Source organism: Anarhichas minor, unplaced genomic scaffold, assembly GCF_050575085.1.
Source record: "Anarhichas minor isolate MPS153535 unplaced genomic scaffold, ASM5057508v1 ptg000003l, whole genome shotgun sequence".
Taxonomy (NCBI): domain Eukaryota; kingdom Metazoa; phylum Chordata; class Actinopteri; order Perciformes; family Anarhichadidae; genus Anarhichas; species Anarhichas minor.
In genome coordinates, this window is record NW_027466449.1 from 4,617,019 (window position 1) to 4,643,350 (window position 26,332).

Here is a 26,332-nt window from a genome sequence, read left to right on the forward strand (position 1 = left end):
ACAAAGGAGAGCTTTCAGAGTGTTTTCAGTTTTTTATTGAAACAGTATGAACAAAAACACTGCAATTAAATAAAAGGGTTGAAACAAATCAGGTGGCACAAACGAAAGGCCTAGAACTGATGATATGTGGCAAAGCAGAGGAGAGGAAACAAAGACATGTCGTTGCAAACATTTGCAGTGTCTAAAGCCTATTCATTAAACATTACAGCACTCATTCAGTGCACATATTAAACGAGTTTGTAAAGCAAGCGGAGCTAAGCTGAGACTTCATTATTTGTACACCCATTTAGCACACTTACAATTGCAAATATAACAAAATAGGGCATTACTGCCTAATACTGTGCACTAAAACTAAGTGCAACTATAAAATGTCATCCTCGTCACGCAATCAGGGGCTAGCTCAATTTAAAGACCGGACGGCTGTTCTGGTAATCTAACTATTAACAAAAGTACTATGAAGACATTGTGAAGACAATGCTATCACTATGTCTAATAACGGAGGGCTGTGTGTAAGCCTTTAGAGAGGAACAAGTCATACAAGCTGTTCTGTCTGGAATGGGTGGCAGTTAAAAGGTACAGTCAATTCACATTAAAATGCACTTCAAAAGTTAAAGTCTTCCTAACTACCTAGAGAATACCAGAGACAGTGGCACAAACCCTTCTGCTAAATTTCACAGATATGTATTAGGTTTTTATATGTCAGTGTTAAAGTGGGCAGAATGTCGCGTTACTCTTGCAAACGAGGGTGCCTTTTCTTTTAGCTCCGTGCTTGCCCTCAGAGCTCATGAGTGTGTTATGTCAAAACAACTTCTGCACACGGTGCTTCATATAGAGTTGGCCAACATATCAGGGATTCTGGCTACATGAGAAAATGTTTTAACTGGTGCTCAGGGGGTGTTTTAAAAAGGTCTGTTTGCCACAACAATAGCCTGCCTGTATGTGCTGTGTATTCCATAATATCAAATGCTAGCCTATGCAACTGCAACATATGAGAAAGTCATTTCTCATAATGCTGTATACTATATGAGCTGTATACTATGTAGTGCCCTTGCATTGTATATACATCCTGCGGAATTTGTAGCAGTCTCTGCTGCTCGCACCTTCCATTTGCGTTTAATTTCCTTTTGTTTTGTCAGCAATATCCATTTGTATGTCGGCTCAAACTTCCATGCAAATCTAAATCAGTCACTCTTTAAAGGAGAGAGGTTTTATGCCTAGAGGTCAGATAATCCCCTACCTTTCTTTCTCTCTTTTTTCTTAACAAAATGCTTTTAAAAAGGCCTGAAATTCCTAGCTACATCCTGCCGTCACCTTGTTTTGTTCTCTCCTAGGGAGTAGGGGGAGGGAGCCTTTCTAATCAGCGGCACTTAGAGGGGTCAGGGATGTGGAAGGGGGAGGTGAGGATGTTTGCTCATGTACCCCTCTTGTCTCACATTCATACACTTCATACATTAACACACACGAGCCTCCCTCCCCCTCTTTTTTTGGCAACAGTCCAGAGTCATGGTTCGATTAGTTTAGTTCTGGTATCGTGCTTGTTTTAATGGTCGCGAATGATGTCACAGTTCAGTAGTTCAGAATTTCCAGAACTTTGTGCGCTCCTGCTGCTTGGCCGACTTTTTCCTCAAGGGCTGTGGGATAAGAGAGAGAGAGAGAGAGAGAGAGAGAGAGAGAGAGAGAGAGAGTCAGACAGTGGATGGAAAAGGGAGATCGTTGAATCTACAGTAAGTTACAGTAAGTACGGAAGCACTAAACGGCCATGATTTCTAATATGGTTATCTCAAGATCACTAGTTGATTATCTCATGATCTCGAAAAAACATGCTTCGTTATTTTGAGATTACAAAATAATTAATTCGATATCATGAGAAAAAAGTTGTTTTCTCTTATTACTTAAAATGTTTGGGTCAAATCAGCCGACTGTAAATGTTTTCAAACGGCCTAGATTGAGCTGACAGTGAAAAACTGAAATGTCTTCTGATCTGAAAATAAATGTGTCTATACCTCCCCTCGATCTGATTTGACCCAAACATTATAAAAGAAGAAAGAAAGAACAACCCTTTGTTTTCACGTAATAACAAGTTCATCATCTTGTTTTTGTTGTTAGATAACAAAGTTCATTTTCTTGAGATCACGAGATAATCAAATTGTGATCTTGAGATAACGATATTAAAAATGTTTGAATTATGTCCATTTAGGGCTTCCGTAGTTGAGTATCTGAGGCTCAATTTATATTAAAGTTTATTAATCTGTACACTGAGTTTAGTGTCATTTAATGGTGCACATTTTAATTTAACATTGACAACAATATGGATGGTGAAAAAAAAGCTGTTTTTTAGATTTAATTAAAAGATTAAAGATGTAGGTCGATATACAAAAAAGAAACAACAAAAGGTTTACATAAGAGGCGTGTTTATCAAAACCTTTAAAAGGGAGACATTTTGTTTTAAAGCCAGGTTGTATGGGAGTTGACAAGATTAGTCTTCGGACAACAAGTAGCTTAAGTCAGCGCAGATCTTAAGACGATATACTCTGAAATAAACCTTCATTTTAAAATAGACTGATAATTAGTTCCTGAGACAAAAAACAAAAACAGAAGTTGAACACTTTGTGTTGCTGCCCCACTTCTGACAAACGCAATCCCTCTGTTTGTAGGGATCAAATCAAGCTGTTAACATAAAACAAGCTACTTGATGACTGCTGGCCACATCGCCAGACACTAAGTCAATAAACAAGCTCAAGCCGCTTGTCAGCATGAATGCCCAATTTTCCTCATGAGGCCATGGGACTGTTTGTCAGCAGAAGCAGCAACAAGCATCAAACTTTGTCTGTGTCTTTTTTGGAGGGGGGGGGGACATCTGTTACACATCTGTAAATTAGGACCCTGATGGGCTTGAAGGGGTTAAAGTGATTAGCTGAAGGAATCAAATAGAGAAATTTACAGAAACCATAATGTCTTTTTTCGCGGGTTTTTTGCTCTTTGCAGACCTGTGACACAAGAAACATTCATCATTAGCATCATGAACAGCAGAGACCGACTGTGGCTCCGCAGCTTGTGTTGGGCATGCCAGGTCCGCTTATCACACAGAACAGCTCTCTGTCCAGGATCCATTACATCACTGCCCGTGCTATTTCATCGTCGGATGTGTCAGTGATGACTAAAAGCTCAGGCTGTTTCGTTCGCTCCATATTTAGAGGACGCCAGAGGTGATGACTCACTGCACAACATCAGAATAACTTCCAGCATTCACATGGATTCAAGCTGTGTGTGTGTGTGTGTGTGTGTGTGTGTGTGTGTGTGTGTGTGTGTGTGTGTGTGTAACCACCATTAAAGACGAGGTACTTACGAGTATTTTCCCATCCTCCTCACCACAGCGATCACAACGGCGATGACGATGACCATTGCCAACAGAACGCCAATCACGATGCCGACTACCTGGCCAGAACTCAGGCCCTCTGTGGGACGGAAAGACAAGAGTCAGCACTTATTTTCAGACTTCAGTTGGATTTTGAGATGACTAGTTTTAATGTTATATGTAGAACCAGTGACAGTTTGATGGGATATTTTCACACTAAGAATGAATCAAATGTCATCTTTCTATCTAAGAGTGGATTAATAGCCTCTGATTAACACAGAATGACATGTGAGCGAAAGATGGAAGAGAGTAATATTCGGAGAGATTTAAGGCTTGCATGTGACTTTTAAACCCTTTATGGCACTGCCAAACACACTCACCTCCACATTAGGCTGCCTGTTGTATGATTTCTGTCAATAATAACACCTGACTTCAAACTGACCACCAGCTACCATCCCACACATTCCTCACCCTCTGTGCCGTCTTCAACGACCACGTCTTCTCCCGTCCCTGCTTTGGCAGCATCCGTCGGTTGGACCGTAACGTCTGCTGCCTCAGTGGGGCCTGTGGTCTCCACTACAGGAGGGTCAGTGATAATGAGTCCTGGTGCTGCAGTAGCAGCAGCAGAGGCTTCTGTTTCAACGACGTCCTCTTCAGTAATCAATGGAACGGCGGGCGTCGCCGCCTCGGTGAAGGCTGCTGTTGCAGCGACTCCATGTGTAGCGACTTCTGTAACGAATACTTCTGCGGCTGCCTCCGGATCGGTTGCAGGAGGACCAGTGATAATAGTTATGTCCGCTTCAGGAACCTCTGTAACTTCAGGTACGATGTGTGCTGCAGATTCGGTGATCCCAGCATCAAGCCATTTAGTGACCTCTGTGGGGCCTGGGGAGAGAGGTCACAGATGTGTTCACATGCAGGTATGGGAGAATACAATCGGTTTCTGTGACTGTCGAGCTGTTTTTTGTGGATGATTTGTATATATTTTACACTGACTGATTCATTAAAATTCATGGTTAATTTCCTGAAAAGTGTGACTATATGAAGGGACAACACATTGGTACATTGGATGCCCCTTGTCATAGCGACCCCGTACAGCGTTGTTCTGCCTCTTGGCCGGTTACATTACGTCCAGACACTCTTTGGTAACACTCCCATCACCAGCACCGTGACAGCACGACCCGCACACCCCGTGACTTCATAAAATCCACATCCCTTCCCCCCTCCTCTCCTCCACCCCTCCATCCTGTCTTTAAGGCTCTGTGTTTGCGTGCTGGCATGCCACATCCTCTGCCTCATTTCCTGTGGAGTGATCTGCCTGTGACGAGAGCGCGGGAAGGCTCGTCAACCCTCAGCCTCTTAACATGTGGAGGGTGCGGGGTTGATCAACGCCCGATGGTGAGAGAGACACCACAAAGCGGAAGATTTGCAGTTTCAGAAAGACTCAGGCAGGTTTGATGAAATGGTGGACTGAACACCTTGAGGAAATGTCAGCCATATATTTTGAAAGCATTCGTAGCTTTTGTTTCTCTCTCTTTATTAAAAAAAAGATAGGTGGAATTATTGTATAATATCAATCTCGAGTAACGATTTTGAATGATAACTATGTAAAATCAAGTTTTTGACAGAGCTCAAAAGACCTTCAGTGCTGGCAGTAAAATGGAGGCTCCCGTTTTGTATTTACCATTTGCCAAAAGACATGTATTTATCCTTGTGTCTCTCATCAAGGTCTGGACTATGAAGCAGCCAGGGCTCAACCTAATCATTTCCCTCCAATAACCCCACGTTCAACATCCTCGTAGCCACAACTGAAAGCGTTGCCTGGACAGCACTGCTTCAAAATTAAGGAGGCAGATTTCAATGTGGCACCAAAATTACGGTCTACAGTTAACTTTCCACTGACAAGATGTTGGCCTAAAAATCGCTTCTTCTTTCCCTTTAAAACTACTTCTCTCTCCTGAAAACACTCTTACTGCAGAGACCCGCGAGTCTTCTAATCTTAGCGTCTGACATCATGGTCTCTCTCCATCTCCATTTTCTCCAATTGTTCTGAATACTTGAAATAATAGAGAATACTTTACAAGGGTAAAAATAACCCGGAATGGTCTAACAACCGGTGCAGTTATTCCTAGTCCTGTGCTGGCTTGCGTGTTTCATTAGCAACAGGCGGGATAAATATAACAAAGTATTTGTTCCCACTGTGGCAGAGTACTGAAGGGGGTTTTCAAAAGACGACTCACAGACGGTTGGTTAGGAAAGTCTGTAAGTGATGATAAAACGGCCTGCGCTTCACAGAGCATGGCCGTACGCTGGGTAATCGCCTCCTCCTCCAACAATTGTTTCATTATGTGTACAGTTCCCACAATTAGCTCTGAGTAGTATTTCCTCCCCACTGTGCTGAGTATCCTGGGTGAACACAGCTGCTTAGTGAGTAACACAGTAAGACTGTTGCAGCCTAGGTCCCCTCTCCTCTCTTTCCTTTTAACTTCTCGCCCGTCCTCACGTTCATGACCCTGCCACTCCCTAAGGATAGCTTTTGTTGCAGCTGAAACCTTTGAGAAGGCTGAATCCCCGGAGAGAGAGAAAGGGAAAGCAATAGGGTGGAGGGGAGCTCTGAGGGGAACAGCCCCGGGTCCCTTCTGATGCTTGATTTCATTGTGAACACGGTCTGTCTCTGGTTTGGCGTCTCTGCTCACAGCGAGATGTGTGTAGTGGTTAGCGTGTAAGTGACCCTCTGTTAAACCTCAGGGGGGTCGGAGCACGGGATCAGAATCAGAACAGGACCCCTGAAGCTGGTGAGGACTTCTACCAACACGAGGGGGTTTGAGTCTGGGTCAACCAGTCAAAGATGTTTTTAGATATGTGAGCACCGTGGAAACTCATTAAAAGCTCAGAACTTAAGGGGACACTGCGAGGAAACTCAGATCCATGCACCCGTCAGCAAAAGCAGTTTAAGTTTTTTCCTTCCATTCTTTCCTCCTAGACTGAGAACGTTTACGTAGCTGCGGCGTTATTATTCCAAATGTTTGGTGGGTGATTTTACCCACGATTACATCATTCTGGCCACATGCTCTCTCACATCCATTTCCATGTAAAGCATGAAAGAGGCTGAAATCATCAACACTTAACAAGCGTAAAAGTGCAAGTGAGTTCATACTGAATGTTTTTATGTGTGTGTGTGTGTGTAAACCTATGGCTGTCTGACTGCGCCTTAATAAAGGGTTGATTCATTGAAATTGCGAAACACACTTTCTCACTCATTATGGAAAAGTTAAGACGAGGTAAGCACAAGTAGAAAACAACTGGTGATGGCGCTTTCTGTAATAACATGTCAGAAAGTAATTCAAATAACAATGGAGTCATTGTGACTGTGAATGATTTAAACATTTCTCTTAACTAAGGTTTATGGACAGGATGTAGATATACAGGGAGGGACAGAGAGGCGTAAAAAGGCAAAAAAAAGGGTTAAAAGTAGGAGAAGTTGTACAGGAACACAGCAAGAAGCTGTGGAGGCACCCATGTGGGGCTTCACTCTGGCCAGGCATACATAAAACCTGCAGAGAGAGTGAAAAGAGTGAGGGAGGGACACAACGATATACGAGGGAGTAGCAGCTTCCATCCATTATGATCACAATCAGCTGTCGCTGAGGCCCCCCGTTTGTGTGTGTGTGTGTGTGTGGGTGTGTGTGTGTGAGAGAGCTACTAATTCACAGTCCTGTGTGGGAGGGGAAGGGTCCGTGCAGACGGTGTGAGGGAGTGTGTCCACCTTTGGAGCCCAAGAATGTTTTCGCCACACTGGAGGAGGGAAATGTGAGTGAGAAATTGGCGCCCTGCCCATCTCAACGCACTTTTGTCGAGATGCCGCACAGCATAGCCTCCACTGCTCAACCAGTAGGAGTCAGCTGTGGAGATACTGGGGCGTGCCATGCACTGCACACTGGGGATTTTAAGCAGGAGACAGGCTGGAGTGGAATATTCTCAGTAAGACTTATCACAGACGCAACACAACGAGCTCCACACTTTGTTTTTCCCCCCAGATAGGACAACATGCAGCAGGTCCCATCTGGACTCTATTGCCAGCGGCAGAGACTGGTCCAGAGCTAGATCAAGTGGGCCTTTAATCTTAGGCCGAACAGGTCTGATTAAATTCCTAAAATGTAATGAATCCGGGCAGGGATGACATTAAATGCAACCACTGCGAAATGACAAAATAGAAAGATCATGCTGTGGCATCACAAAGCCTCCCAACTCTTTTAAACAAAACTAAACACTGCAGACCGACAATTTAATCAAGAAGCATCTTGTCAAGAAGCTAGACAGGAAAGGCAGGGGGAAGAGAGGGGATGACATGCAGCGCAGAGCCTCGAACGGACTCAAACTCTGCGGTAAGGACTCGGCCTTAATGGCACGACCTCTGTCTTGTGCGCCAACAAGGCGCCCAAAATCAAATCTTGTTCACCTTAAAGTCCAACTCCCACATCATAAAACACCCGCCCAGTTGTGTAAGCGTTCCTTAGTCAGCAGCTCTATTGTTTTTCTTAATTTCTCTTGCACCATGTCTCACGTGCCGCACAAGTAGGTGCTAGAGATATGAGACATTTGTGTCAGTACTCACAGAGGAGACAAACACAAAAACAAATCTCCACAGAGCGATTGGGGCCATACTCTGAAGCCCTGCTACAGTCACCAGGGCTTGGGCTTGGTCCTGGCTAAAACCGCTTCAGACTCCTTTCCATAAACAGATGTTTCTTTCTCCTTGCGGAAAGTTTTGGAAGTATGACAGAGCATTTATTTTTTCTCTAAATGAGACTCAGTTCCCGTGAGAAGTGCTAGTTTTCCTCATGGTCCCTCTTTACCAGCATTTGTCTCATATTTGGAGTATGAGCGCAACATTTTAGTCATTTCTAGAAGTGGGCACGGACAAAGGGCATTGACCTCTCCCTTCAGCAGCCAGATGTGACAGGGACGTTATAGGCCCGGAGAGGCAGACAAAACTCATTAAGGAGACCGGAGGTGGTGGGGGGGGCAGCAGAGTGAGGGAGGAGGTGGAGGATTTTACAGGATACGTGGGGTTTGCTCGTTAAGTGAGCGGGCGTGAGGGAGTTAAAAGCCCCCCCCCCCATTTGTGAAGCATAGTAGTGAAATGAGCTATTTTCTTTGTTTCCCTTCTCTTTGGAGGACCGAGACGGCTGAGCTGAGAATCATGCTGAAAGTTTAAGGACTTTTTCTTCCAGAGGAAACCTCCATGGAAATGTACACGTCGTCTCCTACCGGTAAAGGTTGTTGTTTAAAAATAGACCCAGCCCCTCTCTGCTCTCCTTGTGCCGACACCAACCCCGAGGTACAGACTCACCAAGCTCAACAGGGGAAAGGGGGCAGAGAGTTGGAGGCAGGCGGAGGACTGTTAAGAGACGGGGGAGAAGTAGGAGAGGTGGGGTTAAGTGGTAAAAAGTTGATACCCCACCAAAGATGGGTAAATGCCAAGGGGCGGCGTGCTGCATGGTCTAACAACAAGTAAAAGAGGGTGGGGCACCTCTTAAAGCTCATCACGTACCGGGTGTTCTCTCTTGATATGACCCTCATAGAGCCACTATCTATTAATACACTCACGCAAACCAGCCCTGCCCTGCCCTACAGCTTCCTTAGGCCTCAGCACCCCCACCCGCCCCTGCCTGCTGCTTCCCCATGGCAAACACTGCTGGTCAAGGCGAAAAGGAAGGAAGCAGAAAGAGAGGAAGAAAGGGAAAACATGTAAATGGGGAGAAAGAGAGGCAGGGAGAAAAACAGATGCAGTGCCAGAGAAATGAGAGAATCAGGGGTAAAATGAGAGGCGACAGTGGATAGGCTTTCAGATAAATGTGTACGGTGTATGTTACCGCTTACAGCCCCCATCCCTCCCTCGCAGTGTATGAGCACTGTTTTTGGGAGCCATCCAAAGGATATTCCTTTCTTCTCTTTGCCAGTGCCAAGAATTTACAGACACGAGGCAGCGGAGCTCCTGCTATTTCATCACATTTCCCTTTGGTGTCTGCAAATCAAACTTTTGCTCCAGAGCTCAAGAACAGTGTGAAAGGGAGAGAGAAAGTGAGACAGAGGGAGTTAAACATGTTAAAATCAACACAGACTTTCTTGAGTCGCTCCCCTTTGTTAAACTAACACCCTTGACCAACGTTTTGCTTTTCCATCAGGGATATTATTGGCTAAAGTGGAACATAGGAAAAGGCTACAGCCGGCAGTTGTCAGAAGCAGTTTCAAGTGATGATTTAACAGTGAAAATAGAAAAAAAAATAGAAAAAGTATTGAAAATCAGTTGCACTTGGGAACCTCATTAATTAGTTAATGAATACACAAATAGAAATGGAGTGTATTTTACCTCCTGAAACCAGCTTCCAGAGTGTTGTTGTTCAGTCAACGGGGATTAAAACAGACAAAGAGTGGTGTGGGGTGGGCACATGGAGGGAGAGGGAGCGAGGGGACACAGTGTGCTAACAGCAGGACAGTGATAGCGGAGAGTTCACTTACTTGCATGTGTGAAGGCACAGAAAGGGCCGGCCAGGGCCAACAGGAGCAGCAGCTGAACATTCATTGTGGTGATAACGTTTCTCCTCCAGTCACAACCTTTAGGGACTCCCTTGGGGCAAAGAGCAAGACACCAGAGCCCTCACACACGCCAGACACGCACCAACCGGCCTCTCCGGAGGGGAAGGTGAAGGAAAAAATGAGGTGAAAATAAAGTCTTCAGGGGGAGTTTGGCAAAGTATCAGCCTGAGATCCGTTTAACTTGTAGAAGCAAGCAGGCAGTGCCGGGTTGCTATTATAGATAGAGGAAGAAGGAGAGTGGTGGAGGGATGTAGAGAGGACAAGAGAACAGAGAGGAGCTGTGGCCACTTTGAGGAAGTGGAGAGGGAGAGAGGGACTGGCACACAGCAGGAGAGAGCAAAGAGAGCGTGTGTGAGTGACTGAGCTGAGAGTGGAGGAGGGGTGCTGGTACTGGTGGTGGGCTGGGCGGGTTGGGAGGAGGGAGTCCGGATTGGGGCAGTAAGGTGGTTTCAGCCCTCGTGGGCCAGCCCCGTGTAGGACGTGCTCTCGTCTTGGGGCACAGCCAACCCTCCTGTTTGCAAACCCTGCAATATCACGCACACACTCACAAATGCAAACACACTTGGAAATACCAATAAATACACCGTCGACTTGTTTCTCAGGACAACACAAGCTTTTCAAACTACACTTGGCCTGCTCATACGATTAGAAAGCTAAAGAAACAGGCCTTGAAAATGCTCTGTGAATGAATGGAGCTAAATGTAAACAGAGCTTTAATCACAGAGTTAGGAGCCAAGAGAGAGAGAGAGAGAGAGAGAGAGAGAGAGAGAGAGAACACAGCTTCAAGTGTTACCTATCAGCATCTTTAACTGTATCTAACTGTTAAAAAGAAAGCAGTGAATGAAACAAGCATCCTTGATGCATCTGTATTGATCTTTTAAACCACCAACCTTATTCTCACAAAGGCAAGCGTACGTCTGAGGCCAACAGACGGAAGCAAGAGAGCGCCGCTTTTAAAAACAGGTTTCCCCTGAAAAGGTGCAAAGGAGCCGTAAATACAGTTGGAACATCGTGTGACTTTCACACAGGCAAACATCGGTGGTCTGCCCGAGTTTACATGTGATGGAGGGCAAACAAACTGTTGCTTGGCACTAGGCTGACACCTGTTGGACAACAAGCTACGAGGGTCAAAACGGCACAAAGCTGAGTCTCTCTCTGTGCTTTCAGTTGTGTTTGTTTCAAAGATGCCGACAACTGATTAAATAACGACAGCAGATGTGAGGTTTGCGCAGTAAAAATGGTTGATGACATTTTAATAAACACTGAAACAGATTTTAACTGTTAAACTGCCATTACACAGAGTATTTATAACACACAAAACGCCAATGCCATTTTTTTTTTCATCACTTATTTACAATATACTGAAGATATGTACATACTGTGTCTCCTGAAGGACAGATAACAAAATACTTTCTCTCCATTTGCTGTTTTCTTTTTTTCAGTCTGTGTTTTTCAAGGGCAAACATAGGAGTAACATACCATTATTTACATGGACAACAACACACAAACATACAAGATATATATGCTGGTCACTGTAATACAGCATTTAATGGCAATAATAAAGAGTATTTTTCTTTTTTTCTTCTTCTTTTTTTACTATGAGACCTTGTTTAGACCATTCGAACAATCACTGAGATCTTCCAAAAAGAAAGAGCACTTTAAGGTCCCAAATTTCACTTTGTACCCACGTAATACAAACAAATCACTTTTTATTTCTCATGTATATTTTTTGAGCTGTATGCTAAATGAAATCTGAGAAGACTATACACACTTGTACACACAGACGAAATTAAACATCACAGTAAGAAAAGTTGAGCATTTGAAACTTTTGTTTAGTTTTCTGCTCCTTTGCTGATCTATTTTTTTTATTTTTTTATTTTTTTTAAATGTCTTTTGAAACAAAGAAATATAACGTTCACGGTTTTCCTTTATTTCTGTTCACTAGATGCTATCATGTTTGGTGTTGTGCAAAAAATGCTCGTCGTCTCCCAAATGAGGCATCTTGAAATCACGGCCGACCTTCTCATGCCTGGTCATAATTGATATGCACTTTCCCAAAATTGATGAATGAAACACTGAATTATATTTGATCATTGTTGACAAAGTCCAAGTCTAGCCCCAGCATCTCATTTTCATTTTAATTAGTGTTTGTTGTTTGAGCAACTGAAAAGCCTATTACACAGTATTTTCAGTGAGCTTATAAGCTGACAAATGAAGATTTGAAACGCTTTGACCACAGTCACCAGCTGGAAATGATCACTGACGGCACCGAACAACACACAGTAACCTAATGTACAGAGATGTAAATGGCTTTGTGTTGGTCTGACGTGGTTTATGAATGTAAACACCCTGAGAACATGGCACCATGGACTGTTCCACACACACACACACACACACACACACACACACAATGACGACACTTAAAATAAAAGTTTAGACTTGGTTTCCGATGCGACAGAACAAACATGAAGAAAGAGCAGATTGTGGTGCATAGAACTTTTTTGGGCAAAGGAAGCGATAATGGTGCCTGTTTTAACCAGCAGGTGGTGCTTCACTCAACCACCACTGAACAGCTGCACAATCATTTCCTTCCTCTTCATAAATCATCCTTCTAACTGTAGCTGTAAAGAGCTAACACAGATGCCCAGTATTAGAGTGAACAAAGAGATGTTACGAGGAGGAAAGGATGAAATAGTGTGTGAGAGAGGATTTTCTGCAGGGAGTTTGGAAAAAAGACAACGTTTTCTATTCATTTCAGGCACAGGCGCTGAGACTTTGCAGACATGGCACACAAGTTTTTAGCAGGAAACAGATTTAAGAAAACAAAAAGAAAACAATTCACAGACGATTTGACAACACGTTGGCGACGTGTAACCCTGTTGGCACTGGGGGACACAACATGAGACAATTCAGAGAGCTTCAGACTTCATTTTTGCTTTGGACGATGTGTGTTTGCATCTCGGCTTGGTCCAATCCCGTGTAAGTCTCATTGTTTTGAATGATTCAACATCCACTTGTAACGGGGGGGGGGGGGGGGGGTGGGGGGGGTGGGGTGGGAGAAAGGCCAGGAAGATCAGAAAATTGACTTTCGGTTTGTTTTCTGTTGGATTGTCTTCTGTTTTTTCACACAGGTGAAAGGTTTTTCGGCTAGTTCCATACCTCACCTGTCATCACGTGTCTCTCTCTCTCTCTCTCTCTCTCTCTCTCTCTCTCTCAGTCTTCACCTACAGCTAAGTTTAGACGATGGAGTCCCAGTCAAAGTCGTCCTGGATGTCGTCTGCGGCGAGCATGCGTCTCACCTGGAAGTGTCCCAGAGGCAGCCTGTGTTGCTGCTGCTGCTGACTCAGCTGGCTGAGATGACCTGAACGTGGAGGGAGAGCAGAAGACTAAAGACTAGAAGCACACCCAGTGACATTTCAGTGCCACTTCTGCATCACATACTGTATCTGTATTATGTAAAATTACAAGGGGCATCGTTTGAGTCATGAGGAATGTAGGATCCAGTTTTTTTGCAGTTTGACACATACTGGAGACTAAACATCAATGCAGTACTAAATTGCTGGAGTAACCCTTTGATTGTACCTGTTACTTTGTTGATTCTCTGAGCCAGTCTGTGACTCCCTTGTATATTTATAGTTTGTAGTCAATGCACAGATTAAACCGTGTTAATAAATATGGTTAATCTACCAACCTTAATAAAAAAAACACCGATGAATTATAGGTTCTTTCTGCTTTTTATCAACGTTAATGTGTGAAATTGCATCTTGGTTTTACTCCATAGTGTCATATTATTACTATCAAATACTGATGTTGTACCATCTACTAGTGAAATTCTGATATTGACAAACACACACACACACACACACACACACACACACTTGCATGGATATAAACCTGCACACACACATACACTCTTCACTTCCACCTGCTCCTCCTGACCTGCTAAGAGAGCGATGGAGCAGTCACCTGTCATGGTGGGAGCCGTGTTGCTCATGGGAGGCATGTGGGGGTACCCTGGTGGGCCCATCAGAGAGGAAATGCTCTGTCTCGAGTCGATGTACATGTTCCCTGTGGGAGAACAGACAAAAGGCCAATGACTAACTGTCAGATTAGTATCCCGGCTTTCACACATGCCTATGTGACTCTGCAGAACACGAGCTGCGATCGCTTGCGCGCACAGTTTTACTGCCATATTATGCTAAGCTTGAGAAATCCTACAGATTGGGCTGGAATTCCCACTGGTGAAAATGTCTCCTCGTCTCCATATCTTTACTCCAGCTGCCATGAAGCCGACAACATCCACAATTCTCTTGTAAATCTATAATAATGAAAACAAAGGCACAGTGAGGGGAGAGACTGTAACTCAGCTCCCGTCACAGCAAGAACGTGCAGAAATCTTGCAAGAGAACGCCTCCAGTCAAAGGTGGGAGGTTTAAAATACCGTTCTTAAGAAGAGGGAAATATTGTATTTCTTTACTCTATTACATTCATCTGACAGCTGGAGTAACAACTGAGATAAACTCGTAAATTACAGCTTTTGTATCTTGTATCTTCAAAGCCTGCTCTGTCTGCTGACCCGTGCTGATGTGTTGGTGATGTTGGTTGTGCTGCCCGTGCTGATTGTGCTGGCTGGCCTTTGGGTGCATCGCCCCGTGCGGCTGAGCCGGGTGCTGCGGTGCTCCAGGTGGCGTCGGGTGCGGGACCTGAGGTTGCGGGTGGGCGGTGCCCACCGGGGGGATGACCCCCGTGGCCGTGAAGAACTGGTTAATGGAGGAGCACAGGTCGGCCATCTGAGCGGCGTCCAGCGACCAGTTGTTGAGCTCAGCCTGCCGCATGCTGTCCTTCAGACCTGGCAGACCGACAGAGACACAAAGATCGACCTGAATGTCCCACATATCTCACAGCTTCAATATTAGATTGTTGTAATATCTACATTTCTAACTTTTATTTTGACTGTAAAACAGCTTCACCTGCAATTTCTGTCTGTTTCAATCGTTCACTGAAGCTACATCACACTCATTAAATGTGAAAATATTGAATCAATCGTGCAAATCCTGGGTTTCCAGGATTTACAAGGTTATTATTATATAATTAATAAGATATATTAAGCGCTGATTCATGAATAAGGTAGAATCTGATTCTTCTTGAATCATATCGACAGTAACATGTCCTTTACATCAGACTAACAATGCTTCAGTCAGAAATTACTTATTCCAGGCAAACACTCCAAGCACCTTACAGAAAAACTTCATATCAGAATCACAAATCCATCACTTTGACAACATGCCTGTTCACATTTGGAGACGGAGAACGAGACCCTGAGTAACACCTTCTCTTCTTCAAACAAAGACACACCTAAGCTTCCATTCACAACCTGCTGTCTGATATTTAAAAAAAATCGAATTCCCAATGCGCCTGGCGTCGACAGAGGGAGGGAGGTCAAGCGCCGCAGGAAAAGAAAAAGAGAGAGAGAGAGAGAGAGAGAGAGAGAGAGAGAGAGAGAGAGAGAGAGAGAGAGAGAGAGAGAGAGAGAGAGAGAGAGGCAGCGTGGCCCGTGTGTTGTAAGACCATCCATCGTGTGTGGATGTTGCCGGCTTTGTGTGCTGACCGTGATAAGAGGCTGTTACTGAGCCGGGGCCTAATTGGATTATTCACATCATACAACTGGAAGGGAGGGAGACAGTGTGTGTGTGTGTGTGTGTGTGTGTGTGTGTGTGTGTGTGTGTATGTGTGAGAGAGACAGAGAGAAACAGAGAGGGCAACCTCTCAGATGCAGGATAATGACTTTTATTAGGGCTACTATTACAACACTGGATGTTATTATATTGGGCCTCAAGGGCGAATGTATATGAAAGCTCAGAGAGGAATCGTAATGGTTTAATCAAAGTAACTGATCGGCATAATAAGCATTATATCAATTCTCACTGTGTCAAAACAGGCTGCAGTAGACAGCTTCATCATTTCAGATGCTGTTTACACTGATGGCTCTTGGTGGTGCGTGTGTGTGTGTGTGTTTACAGGATGTGTGTTACCTTGAAACGGGGAGAGGTCTACATCAGCCCAGTTGTAGCTGGTAGCAATGCGGCAGCTCTCCTTCAGCCAGTCCAGGTTGGGGTACCAGTCTGGGAGAGAGACCACACACACACACACACACACACACACACACACACACACACACACACACACACACACACACACACACACACACACACACACACACACACACACACACACACACACATTCAAAAATGTTGTTGTTCAGTCGTTTGTAAATTGAGGACATCACAAGTTCCCCGGACCCCAAGGTGACATCTACAAAATCGTTTAATTTACAATTATAAATGAAACCGAAATGAATCAGTTATCAAAGTGTCAACTAATTGTTTCAACACTAAAGTAAATACAAGTTCAGTGTGATCAGTGTGGCAGCGTTAAATTATCTGAACTAATCCAGATTAAAAAGTCTCAGTAAAGTTCTGCAGTCAACCACAAGGTGGTGTGACTTCACGTTGAAAAATGCCAGCCACAGGTTTGCTCTTGGTAGAACAAAATAAAGGAAGATGCCTTCCACCGCCTTCACCACCGCAAACTAAACAACAACACATTCGGATGCCGTGGATCAAAGACTGAGGGATTGCTTTCACTCATCCTCTGCCTGGTTGAGGGGAATACTAACCTAGATAAATAATATCTGAAGAGTACCTTCTTTGGCCTGAGAGCCGTGTTGCCACAAAGGAGACACAAAGGGAAAAAAGAAAAAACCAAAAAGAAAAACAAAGACTGGGAATATGAGCAGGACAAGCCTCGGTGAAGCTTTGGAGATGCCTGTCTGTATCAGCACAGCCTCATAATACCAAATGCTCTGGGACCTTACAGAGGAAAGAATATAATATAAATGCAATGAGTCCGTGCCGAGACAAGCCTATTCGGATGTTTAAGGTGAATTGTATTTACACCAATGTTGCTCTGGGAGTCGGGAGGAGAAGAATCATTGTTCGCTGCTGAACAGCATCAATATCTAGGAGACAATAAACTATACCGTACACTTTGTGGCTTCCTTTCACACAGAGAAATCAGCAAAGAGGTTTGCAGCAGAGCAGAGAAATAGCTGCATTGACGTTACGAATGTTGATGTTGGATTATATTTCCAGTTCGTGGACCCTTCTAAAGTTGCGATTACGCCTAGGAGACTGATGTCAGCGGTTCTCCCACTCAGCTGCTTGTATTAATACTCTATACAATATGCTCAGTACGTAGTGCAATATGATGTGAATATCATTAATAGCCATAACTCATGGAAACAATGGGATTTCTCAATCACAAGATTGTTATTGTTCAATAACTCGGGGTGTTGCTAAAGAAAACTTTTTTTAAGTGGAATGTTTTTGTGTTTATAGCCTCTTTCTAATTAGTATGATGTTTTGTCTTTTTTGATACTGTGCACTAGGTGTCACCAGAGCCAGACATTTCCAATGCCTGCACATGAAAACCGTATACCGTAAAAACTGCGGCTCTGTTCTCACCTGTTGAGGGGCAGGTTTGTCCGGTGTGACTCTGGTGGGAGAGAGACGGGTGCTGCTGGGAATGAGCAGGGTGCTGTTGGTGTTGGCCATGCTGACCGTGCGCCTGGTGCTGACTGTGGGTGGAGTGAGGGGAGAGGTGCTGCTGAGGGTGGTGGGGGTGGTGTGACGTCTGACCGTGGTTGTGTTGGTGGTGGTGGCCGACGCCGTTTCCCGCACCAGGAGAGTGCTGATAGGAGCAGGCGGTCCGGGCCTGCTGGCTGGAATCACCAGGCATACCCATCAAACCTGCTGGAAAAAAAACAAAACAGACAAAGACAAAAAAATATCACGGGTGAGGACAGCAAACAAGAAAACGACAAAAATTCAAACAAAAAAAAACTGGAGGCTTGGTGTGACTGAAAATACTGTTGATCTGTGGAATATACATGTACATTCAACCCTCACGTTGCCCTTTTAATCAGCTTTTTTCCCCACACATTTACACCCACTCATGTTTCAGTGTCACCAGCTACAGACTGTCTACGACTCTCTCTTGCTTTCATGCCACTCAAAAGGTTATTTTTGGCAAACCAGTATGTGACCTGAGCCACAGCACTGAGGAGCTGTTTTATGGTTTACTTCCTGGTGCATATATATCATAACAGAATATTCCTCATGCCCATCACCCAGTAGGGTTACAGTTTTTGGGTGATTTTTTGGATGCTTTTTTGGCATTTCATTCAACTAATTTAATGGTCTGGGTTATCTCTGAAGATGGTGAGCCACTGCTCAGCGGGCCGAGAGACACAGCGGGGACAGCAGTGCGCAGAACGAGTATATTCTCACATCTAACTCACAGGTTTATTTTGACCAAACCAGAGTAAGAGATTGTTGCAACAGTTGATAGACAAACCAATTACTTTCTTCTTTTTTTTATGTCCAGTTGTTGGGCTGTGGGTGGCTGGGTGCCGAACATCGTTCCTTTTCACATACCACACACATTTCAACGATACAGGATTTTCTTGTCAATGGCTTCTATCTGAATCTCCTTTACACTTCATCATGGACACTGGAAGCTGCAGTAACTGTAAAGTACTGTGCTTGTGTCAACATATGAGACTGGATGAGGTGGATGAGACTGCGGACAGAGCCGATTGAATTAGGTTTCACTTTCGTTTACACGTTAATGCTTGTTGAACAGATGTATTGATTGGGTATTGGCTTTTACTCGCAAATATTTTATTGCACCAACAGTAACGAGCGTAATTGCCTTCAACTCCAGTATTCTTTACTTCACCTGCTTCACTTCACGGTCTCCACCGCGGAATCTTTGCTCGCTGACGCTTCGTGTGTGTGTGTGTGTGTGTGTGCTTGTGTCTATGTGTGTGTGTGTGTGTGTAGTTGGATGAGCTCAGCCCGACACAGAGAGCAGAGGAGATGCTCGCTGCAGCGTGATAATAAATAAACACCAGTAACGTTGGAGCTTATCAAAACTCCGGTCTTTAATAATTCAGCACCGCGGCACGTTTGATACCGATCTTCTTCAGATTACAAAAAAACACAAAAGGCTCTCTCTAGAGCCAGTGTTTGGTTTGACCGCTCTGGGCTGCTGTAGAAACATGGCGGTACAAGATGGCGGACTCCGTGGAAGACAACCCGCTCCCTATGTAGATATAAACGGCTTTTTCTAAGCTAAGGAAAACACAACGATACTTAGTTTCAGGCACATAGTTGTTAATATCATATTCCATTTCAGCCCATTAATCCCCCTAAATGTTACGCACTGCTCCTTTAAATGTAATGTAAGTCGAGTTAAATGTAAATGATTGTCCCAGCAATCAACAATCAATACTGGTTAAATATAAAGACAGAGATGATGCAAAGGTGTGGCCAGCAGAGAGTGCACTATCGTCAGAAACTTATTTCCTTTCCATAACTACATTTATCTCTTTTGTTGAGAGTCTTTGGACCATTTCTTTTATCTGCTGTTTCATTGCTTATCACCAAAAGACAGAGAATGCCCGAGCAGTGACTGTTAAGATCTCTTCAAACATCAGAGGAGCGATACAGAGGGACTTGAGTTTTTCTTTTTCTGACCAACAAATCATACCGAGGCTATCTGAGCACATCTCAGGGAGTGACTTTTCCCTCCTGCCGTCAGGGAGTTGTTACGCTTGTATCGTGAGGCTTTTACACCCCCTGCTATTATTAATTTGATGTTCATTTTGTCTCCATTGTTCGAACTGACCTGAGTCACTTACAGTTTGGTGTGCGGTCTTTGGACTCACTGTAGTTTTTCAAAGGAGGCGATGAAGTCCGGGAGACTCAATGTGACTCAAATACTGTGACTTCCTGCTAAGCCTCACACCTCAGGGACCCTTTCAAAGATCCACTAAATCCATTTTCTTATTCACTTTCTTATTGAGTTGTCTGTATCATCCCCCCCCCCCCCCCCCCCCCAACTAGTATTCTCATCGTCTTATCTTTTCTGCGTGTGCACCCCTGACCACAAAGTGAAGGGGACCTTGTCAGACTGTGAATACAGGCAGCAGTTATTGAGCTCAACAGAGCGCATCAATCTCTACGCTTACATAACTTTCGTGGATGTGTGTGTGTGGAGACGAAAGCGAAAAGAGGGAAGGTGATAGGAGTGTGGGGGGGGGGGGGGGGGGGGTTCGAAGTGGAACGAGGCCTGGTGACCTGAAAGCTTCAGGAAGCAATTAGCAAGATGCTTCACAAACTGTAGAACCAATCTAATTAGCTGCTATCAAAGCTGCGAAACCCTTTTGCTCTGCTCGACTGCGGATGTGTTTGTGAGTTTTTCTTCCTTCTTCTGTAGAATTCTTCCTCTTAATTGCCTTTACTCATTTGACTGAGTGAGTCGTAAAACGCAGATATGCGGAACAACAGGTTGTTTATTAAAATACAGTGGAGTAGGAGTAGAGTGTGATGGAGGTTAATGCTGGAATGCTTTTAGTGCTGTGACAGCAATGTTAAATTCTTAGCATTTCATTAGGAGCTTAAGCTTGACAGCTAATTATGTGCATGACATAGAGGTCTACAAGTTGTTGTTTTTCCTGAAAACACATGCGTCAATTAGGATGTTTGACGGGAACACATGAACAGACACACACTAATCCACATGCAAAATGAGGGTCGACACCCACCTTGCTGTGAGAAGGACTGCTCAAAGACGCACTTGTACAGACTGCGGAAAGAAGAGCTGAGGTCCTCGAAGTCTGAGAAACAGAGCTGCTTGTCCCGGGACTCCAGGACGGGCAGATCGTACTGGGGCTGTGGGGGAGGCGGCGGCGGCGGCTGGGCGGGCTGCTGGAGGCTCAGGGACTGGGAAGAAGGCTCTGAGTGGCTACTCACCTTCAAGACAGAGGAGAGGGAACAGACATAGAGACTGTGAGAGGTAAAAAAAATAAAAAAATACATCAAGGAATCGGTTTGAAAAAAATACATCAAAGGCTGAATTCACACGGCAGCTCAAAGTGTAAAGCCTGCGGTCAGTCTGACATCGGCACTGCATCAAAAAAACATATTTCAATAAGACCAATAAGGCCACTGCGCTGGTACAATGGGAGTACCGGGGGTCTGGGTTTTTATCATAAACAAACAGAAACATCATCCATTAAAGCACCACAGTCACAAATAAAACATGGCGATGTGCACATTCCTGGTCGGTAACTGTTCAGTCATGACACAAAATTCGAGGTTGTCATCATTTATAGCAACAGTTTTAGTTTGGCGGTGTGGCTCTGTGATGCTTTGACACATATCACAAGCTTGACACAGACTGTCCCTGAGCTCACAACCCCCCGACTTACATGAACATATACTGTATTTAAAACACATAACGAACAGCTACAAGCTAATACAGGAGGAGGCTGTGGAGGTGGAAGGAACCAAGTAACTGCACAGATTTAATGAGCAGCAAATGTTTATATGGACTGTGCATGCATATATATATACACATACACACATTGGTGTGGGCTGCAACCTGTCTAAATTGAGAAACCTGAATTTAAATTGGGAGAGCTGCATTGTAAAACGGATAAAAAGTAACATTCAATACTTATCACATTCAGTTTCAAGAAACTTAATTTATTTTCCAATTGTACCATTCAAATTAAATTTTCACATTAATTATTTTTTCTTTATTCGCTAGGATTATCATACCAAATTTAATTTCACGCAATTAAAAGGGAATCTTGGCTGCCACTAATTTCCTTTTCGTATGAACACACAAAAACAAAATCCACTGCTTCAATTTTCTGTCTCCTATAGTGATTGCTGCCTGTCTCCCTCGACCCTCAATCGTCTCATCCTAGCTGTCACCTTCCTCACCATCCACCCGGCAAACACAAGCAATTTGCTGTGATCAGTGTGCCTCCGCAGATATAAGCCGACTTAGCATGACGCATCCCCCACACGTCTACCTCCAACCCAGTAATGGATGCCTCTCCGTCAACTTTCTTGGTGTCTTTGAGATCTCTGCCAGCGATGCCACTAGTAATCACCGTCAGTTAGGGGGGGTATCACCTGTGCCAGGTAATGAGGCAGAACTAACCCTGATCCCCCTGGACCAAACCGCAGATGAGGTCTGAGGCGATGGAGGAGGAGGGCAAGGGATGGAGGAGACGATGCAGGGAGGAGGAAAACAAAAGACGGCCTCCAGAAATGAGAGGTTAACGAGATGAGATTGCACTGACCTTTGCTAATGCAGGTGGGAGGTGAGTGGGGCAAAGTGATTGATGGTAAAAAGGTGAGCAGCTGTTACAAGGGGGAAATAATAAAGAGTTGGGACTTCTCAGCACTCCTGTAATTTTGGACCAAATGTTTGACAAACTTTGACAAACATGTGACATGCAAAAGTCCCCATTAACGACTGAGATCTTCAGTCAACTTTTATTTTATTTTTTTAAAGTGTCCAGCTGCCAATTTAAGTAAAACCTGTTTGCATCTAAACCTGTGATATTTTAAATTTAGAGATCAAATGAATGTTAAATTTTTTTGTCAAAAGTCTTTCTTATATAATGGACTCCTTCTCCAGCCATATTTTCTGCAATTGATCAGCTGGGGATGAATTGTTTGTTGTAATAAGTTTCCTTTATTAAAAAAGGCGACTTGTTATCGTCTCACACACATCTGGCCAAATGTCTCAGTGCGTCTGCGGCCTGCCAAGTCCCGGTGTACTTTACGTCGGCCAAGCCCGTATGCACCAGTACAGTAGATGACATGAGACGCCTTGATACAAATAAACCTCGCTGTGTGCGAGTATGTGAGTGCAGTAAATGGCAAAGAGACGGGAAAATCTAAGTGTGCAACTGCAGGCTTAAATATGTATTAATTAATCTGGATTTTATTGTACAAAATTTTGCCCCTTTTTTCTCAAAGTCGTTCATTCTGGAGTGGTCTGATGTTTCATTTGTTTGCTCGACAGAGGCACTTCTATGAAAAAATACCAGCATTTGCTACAGGTTTAGCATTTATTAGTGCTGGTAGACCTTGAGGAGTGTGAGGGGCCGCAAACAGTATTGATAGCTGGCTGCCAAACAAAAATTGAACATTCAACATTCAACAACAAGCAAGAGAGTTTTCAATCAATCTGCACTTTTAATTGCATTTCCACAACTCTGAAAAGAAAACAAATATATATATATAAAATAAATACAAACATCTTTATGGGTGTCGCCAATTTGATTTGTTTGGGGAGCCCAAATAAATTCTCCATATAGAAAACATGCATGTCTCTGCATGTCAAACAGCAATAAAATGGATATTTAGCAAAACATTTGAATTATTTAGCAAGAGAGCACCACTAAAATCTATGATGTATCCAGGTTAAAAAGATATATCAACGTGTCTGTTCATGCCATCTGCTTAACTCTACTTACATTGTACAGAACAATGCTAGTGTCATCTAAGCACACTAAATGTGCTCTGCAGAAGCCAACTGATTGTATATTTGCTTGCAAAGTATAAATGTGACACAGAGCTCCAGCAGTACTGTAGATCCAGCGTACATGTCGTTAGCTGGTTACCACCTCCTCAGTCTGCTAAGACACCTTCTGTACCGGCTGAGAGTGTCTGAACTGGTGACTGAATCATCCGGTTTATTTCAGAATCAAGTGAACATAGTAAAACCTTTTAGTTTGAATGCTGCCGGTTGAACGTTTGCCAGTTCGAGATAATCATCTTAAAAAAAGCAGAAGAAAAGTGGGAGAAAGTGTCCTGAAATAAGGGTCTGTAGCAGTGGCAGGTCAGCTGTTCTTGTGCAGACAGAAATAAGAATAGAGATATTTTCCTTCAGCAATCATTAGACTGTCACCCAAAATAAAGAGAAGAACTTACTGGTGTGTAGCTGTGTACGTTGCTGCCGCTGCTGACGGCAGTGTTCAGGTTGTTCAGGTTGTTCAGGTTGACGGATGCCAAACTCTGCTCTGAAAGGCTGTTGCTCAGGCTGCCCAGACTACCAGGACTCTCGCTGCCTTCTGCCTCGGAGTTGTAGAGTGCTACCTACACTCACACACACACACACACACACACACACACGATCCATTTATTGTTAATGTGACAATAAAGGCAAATTACACAGGGCCAAAATGTTGAGGCAATGCTCCATATAAACTCCTTCTAAAGGTAGTGATTTGAGATGTTGTAGTTCTGCTCCTTCATTTTGTCCATTCGCAGACTTATCTCCAGCCTAAAGTGAACTCTGTCCACCTCAACACATTACCCAAGCACCATTAACTTATGGGACAACGCATGAGGAAATATGGAAATTACAGTGCTGGTAAATGCAAATTGGTCTTGCTGCAGCATGACAGCACGGAACGTTAACTAATGATGATCTTTCTTCCTTGAACATGGCGATTTTGATTAAATGTCGCGACCCAGAAACAAATAGGTAACTTCAGAAATGACTTTATTGTTTCAGAGGAAGTGTACTGTGTACTGTGGTCTTCTGGTGACGGATCACAAAGCTTTCAAAAGAAATGCCTCGGGATCATGTTGAATCATGTTTTACTTGTTGTCTTTGACTGCCAGCACTTGTGAAGAAGAGCGCCAGCATTACCTCCAGGCTACATATAATTGTATAGACAAATGTGAAATGGTAGCCTCCGGGGGAGAAAACAGTAAAGGCTCTCTGGGGCGGTGCTCTACCCTGTAGATGTTCTCGTAGCGGAAAAAATAAGCATTTTCAAAAGTCGGCTTCGTTAAGTGTTACTCGTGAACGTTTTCTGTTTTGGTGTATTTGGTGACATCTGAGTGAACATGTAATTCTCCGTGCTGTGTTACTGTAGTAATGAGGAAATAATTATGTGGTTTATGAGAACACTTAAAGTCTATATACATTAGGAAAAAAAAGGAAAAACTGATCATATAACACCTCATGATGTCTCTGGAAAGGTTTCAACTTTGTGTTTTTTTAGACTTGGCAGAGCTTCAATTTCTAGGAATTTTAGATTTCAAGTAAAAACATTAAAATATCCGAATGAAATAAATGATTACTTTAACAATCATGCATCGGGAGAAAAAAACATTTCTGTTATCCTAAGCTCTTAGTATTATCTTATAGGAATGTCTTTTTCAGAAGAACAGGCACTCTCCATTGCAGACAGAATATTAGTGTGCAAATGTGTTATTAAAGAAGCTCTGATGCGCTGCTGTGCCTGCAGGACGCCACCTGTCTGGATGTGGGCGGATATCATTGACGCTGGCATCATTATCATCAAGGTCTTTCTCTCCTTGCTCTGAATCATTTTTTTCTAAATGTATAGGGATGGCTGAGACAAATCAAGTTTTAATCTTCCCTTTGGTGAAAACAGAATAAGTGCAAACTGACATGCAAGAGGTAAATTACAGCAAACTGTCGCTGATCTCCTTGGCCGTTAATGATGTCCACCTCTCACTTTCTATTGTCACATTTTTAAGACTCTATATGTCTGTGGATCTAACAAAACAGTTTTGCACAATAATGGTTTTTACACAAACTATTTAGATTCAGATTATATCAATCTATGCATGATTTTGTTATTAAGTCTCTACAATGTCAAAATGAATGAGAAATACCTTTAACTACTTCCCAAAACCCCAAAAGACAAACCTAGAAGTACAAACATCAGCAATTTTTCACTGTGCTTCCTATCTTTAGTGGATAAATGATTGCAGCAAGTGAATACATGGCTATATAATGATGGTGATGAAATCATTTTTAATTAACAAGAGCGTTAATAATCTCTAATAAAAGTGTTTCATGTTGACAAATTCTAGGAAGTATGAGTCAAAATGTGTGAAAAGAGCAGAATGGAGAACTGGAATAAGCTGTCAAGTCCAGACCTTCACATTACGTCTCGAACCAAACACTCAAGAGTTATGTGAGCTGCTGCTGTGGGACAAATGTTCCTCTTTGGTCGGGGTCAGACGAAGAGGTCAGGTACCACACATCATCATTCTCTTTGTTTGTGTGTGTGTGTGTGTGTGTGTGTGTGTGTGTGTGGCAGTTCAGACAAGCGTCAGAGGTCCCAGTCGCTACTTAATCTCTGACCCTTATACAGACGGTCACACCCAGTTTAGCTTTTTAGTCAGCGTGTGTGTGTGCGTGTGTGTGTGTGTGTGTGTTTCAGTGCATACGGTTGTGTGTGTAAGTGAGGACCTGTAAAACGGTATTTGGATGTGTGCGACCACTCTGCATTGTTTGACCTGGAAGACTCATTCTGCTGCAAGTACGTCTGACATCCAGTTAGTAATCATTATTAAAAACTTCAACACATTCTTCTGAGCTGCAAGTACAAATAACTACAGCTTCTTGACTAATTCATCTGTTATTAACAATCATCATTACACATCATTAGGACAGGAATAT

General features: G+C 43.6%; 2 protein-coding genes and 1 long non-coding RNA gene across 5 annotated transcripts in view; 1 reads left to right on the forward strand and 2 right to left on the reverse strand.

Annotated features, from left to right (window-relative positions):
- Positions 1–12: 12 nt before the first annotated feature.
- On the reverse strand, positions 13–10,335 carry pdpn (podoplanin). 2 transcript variants are annotated; one of them, XM_076094472.1, is made up of 4 exons: positions 9,878–10,332; positions 3,827–4,240; positions 3,347–3,455; positions 13–1,631 (listed from the first exon to the last, which is right to left on the reverse strand). In XM_076094472.1, exons 1-4 carry the CDS (start codon positions 9,939–9,941, stop codon positions 1,625–1,627), a joined length of 594 nt encoding a protein of 197 aa, XP_075950587.1. In that variant the 5' UTR covers positions 9,942–10,332; the 3' UTR covers positions 13–1,624. The 2 variants fall into 2 exon arrangements, with proteins under 2 accessions (XP_075950587.1, XP_075950594.1); XM_076094479.1 differs by lacking the exon at positions 13–1,631 and having other exon boundaries at positions 3,343–3,455; positions 9,878–10,335.
- Positions 7,089–13,670, forward strand: LOC142952644 (uncharacterized). 2 transcript variants are annotated; one of them, XR_012954695.1, is made up of 3 exons: positions 7,089–7,336; positions 8,534–8,628; positions 13,173–13,670. It is a non-coding gene; the product is annotated as an uncharacterized LOC142952644 (long non-coding RNA). The 2 variants fall into 2 exon arrangements; XR_012954697.1 differs by having other exon boundaries at positions 7,094–7,165.
- Positions 13,192–26,332, reverse strand: part of LOC142952621 (forkhead box protein J3-like) — a 34,225-nt gene continuing 21,084 nt past the window's right edge. Inside the window, exons 5-11 of the mRNA XM_076094458.1 lie at positions 23,818–23,982; positions 20,625–20,832; positions 17,479–17,763; positions 15,988–16,077; positions 14,532–14,804; positions 13,895–14,023; positions 13,192–13,316 (exon numbers count right to left, since the gene is read on the reverse strand). Coding sequence (XP_075950573.1) covers positions 13,192–13,316; positions 13,895–14,023; positions 14,532–14,804; positions 15,988–16,077; positions 17,479–17,763; positions 20,625–20,832; positions 23,818–23,982 — 1,275 coding nt within the window. The remainder of the gene's footprint in view (positions 13,317–13,894; positions 14,024–14,531; positions 14,805–15,987; positions 16,078–17,478; positions 17,764–20,624; positions 20,833–23,817; positions 23,983–26,332) is intronic.

Bases quoted from the DNA above. Each gene is read 5' to 3' on its own strand.
- pdpn (XM_076094472.1), bottom strand. From the start codon at position 9,941: ATGAATGTTCAGCTGCTGCTCCTGTTGGCCCTGGCCGGCCCTTTCTGT. The intron at 4,241-9,877 runs GTAAGTGAACTC...CTCTCTCCCCAG, and splicing joins CTGTGCCTTCACACATGCAA to GCCCCACAGAGGTCACTAAA. The intron at 3,456-3,826 runs GTGAGGAATGTG...TCCGTCCCACAG, and splicing joins CGTTGAAGACGGCACAGAGG to AGGGCCTGAGTTCTGGCCAG.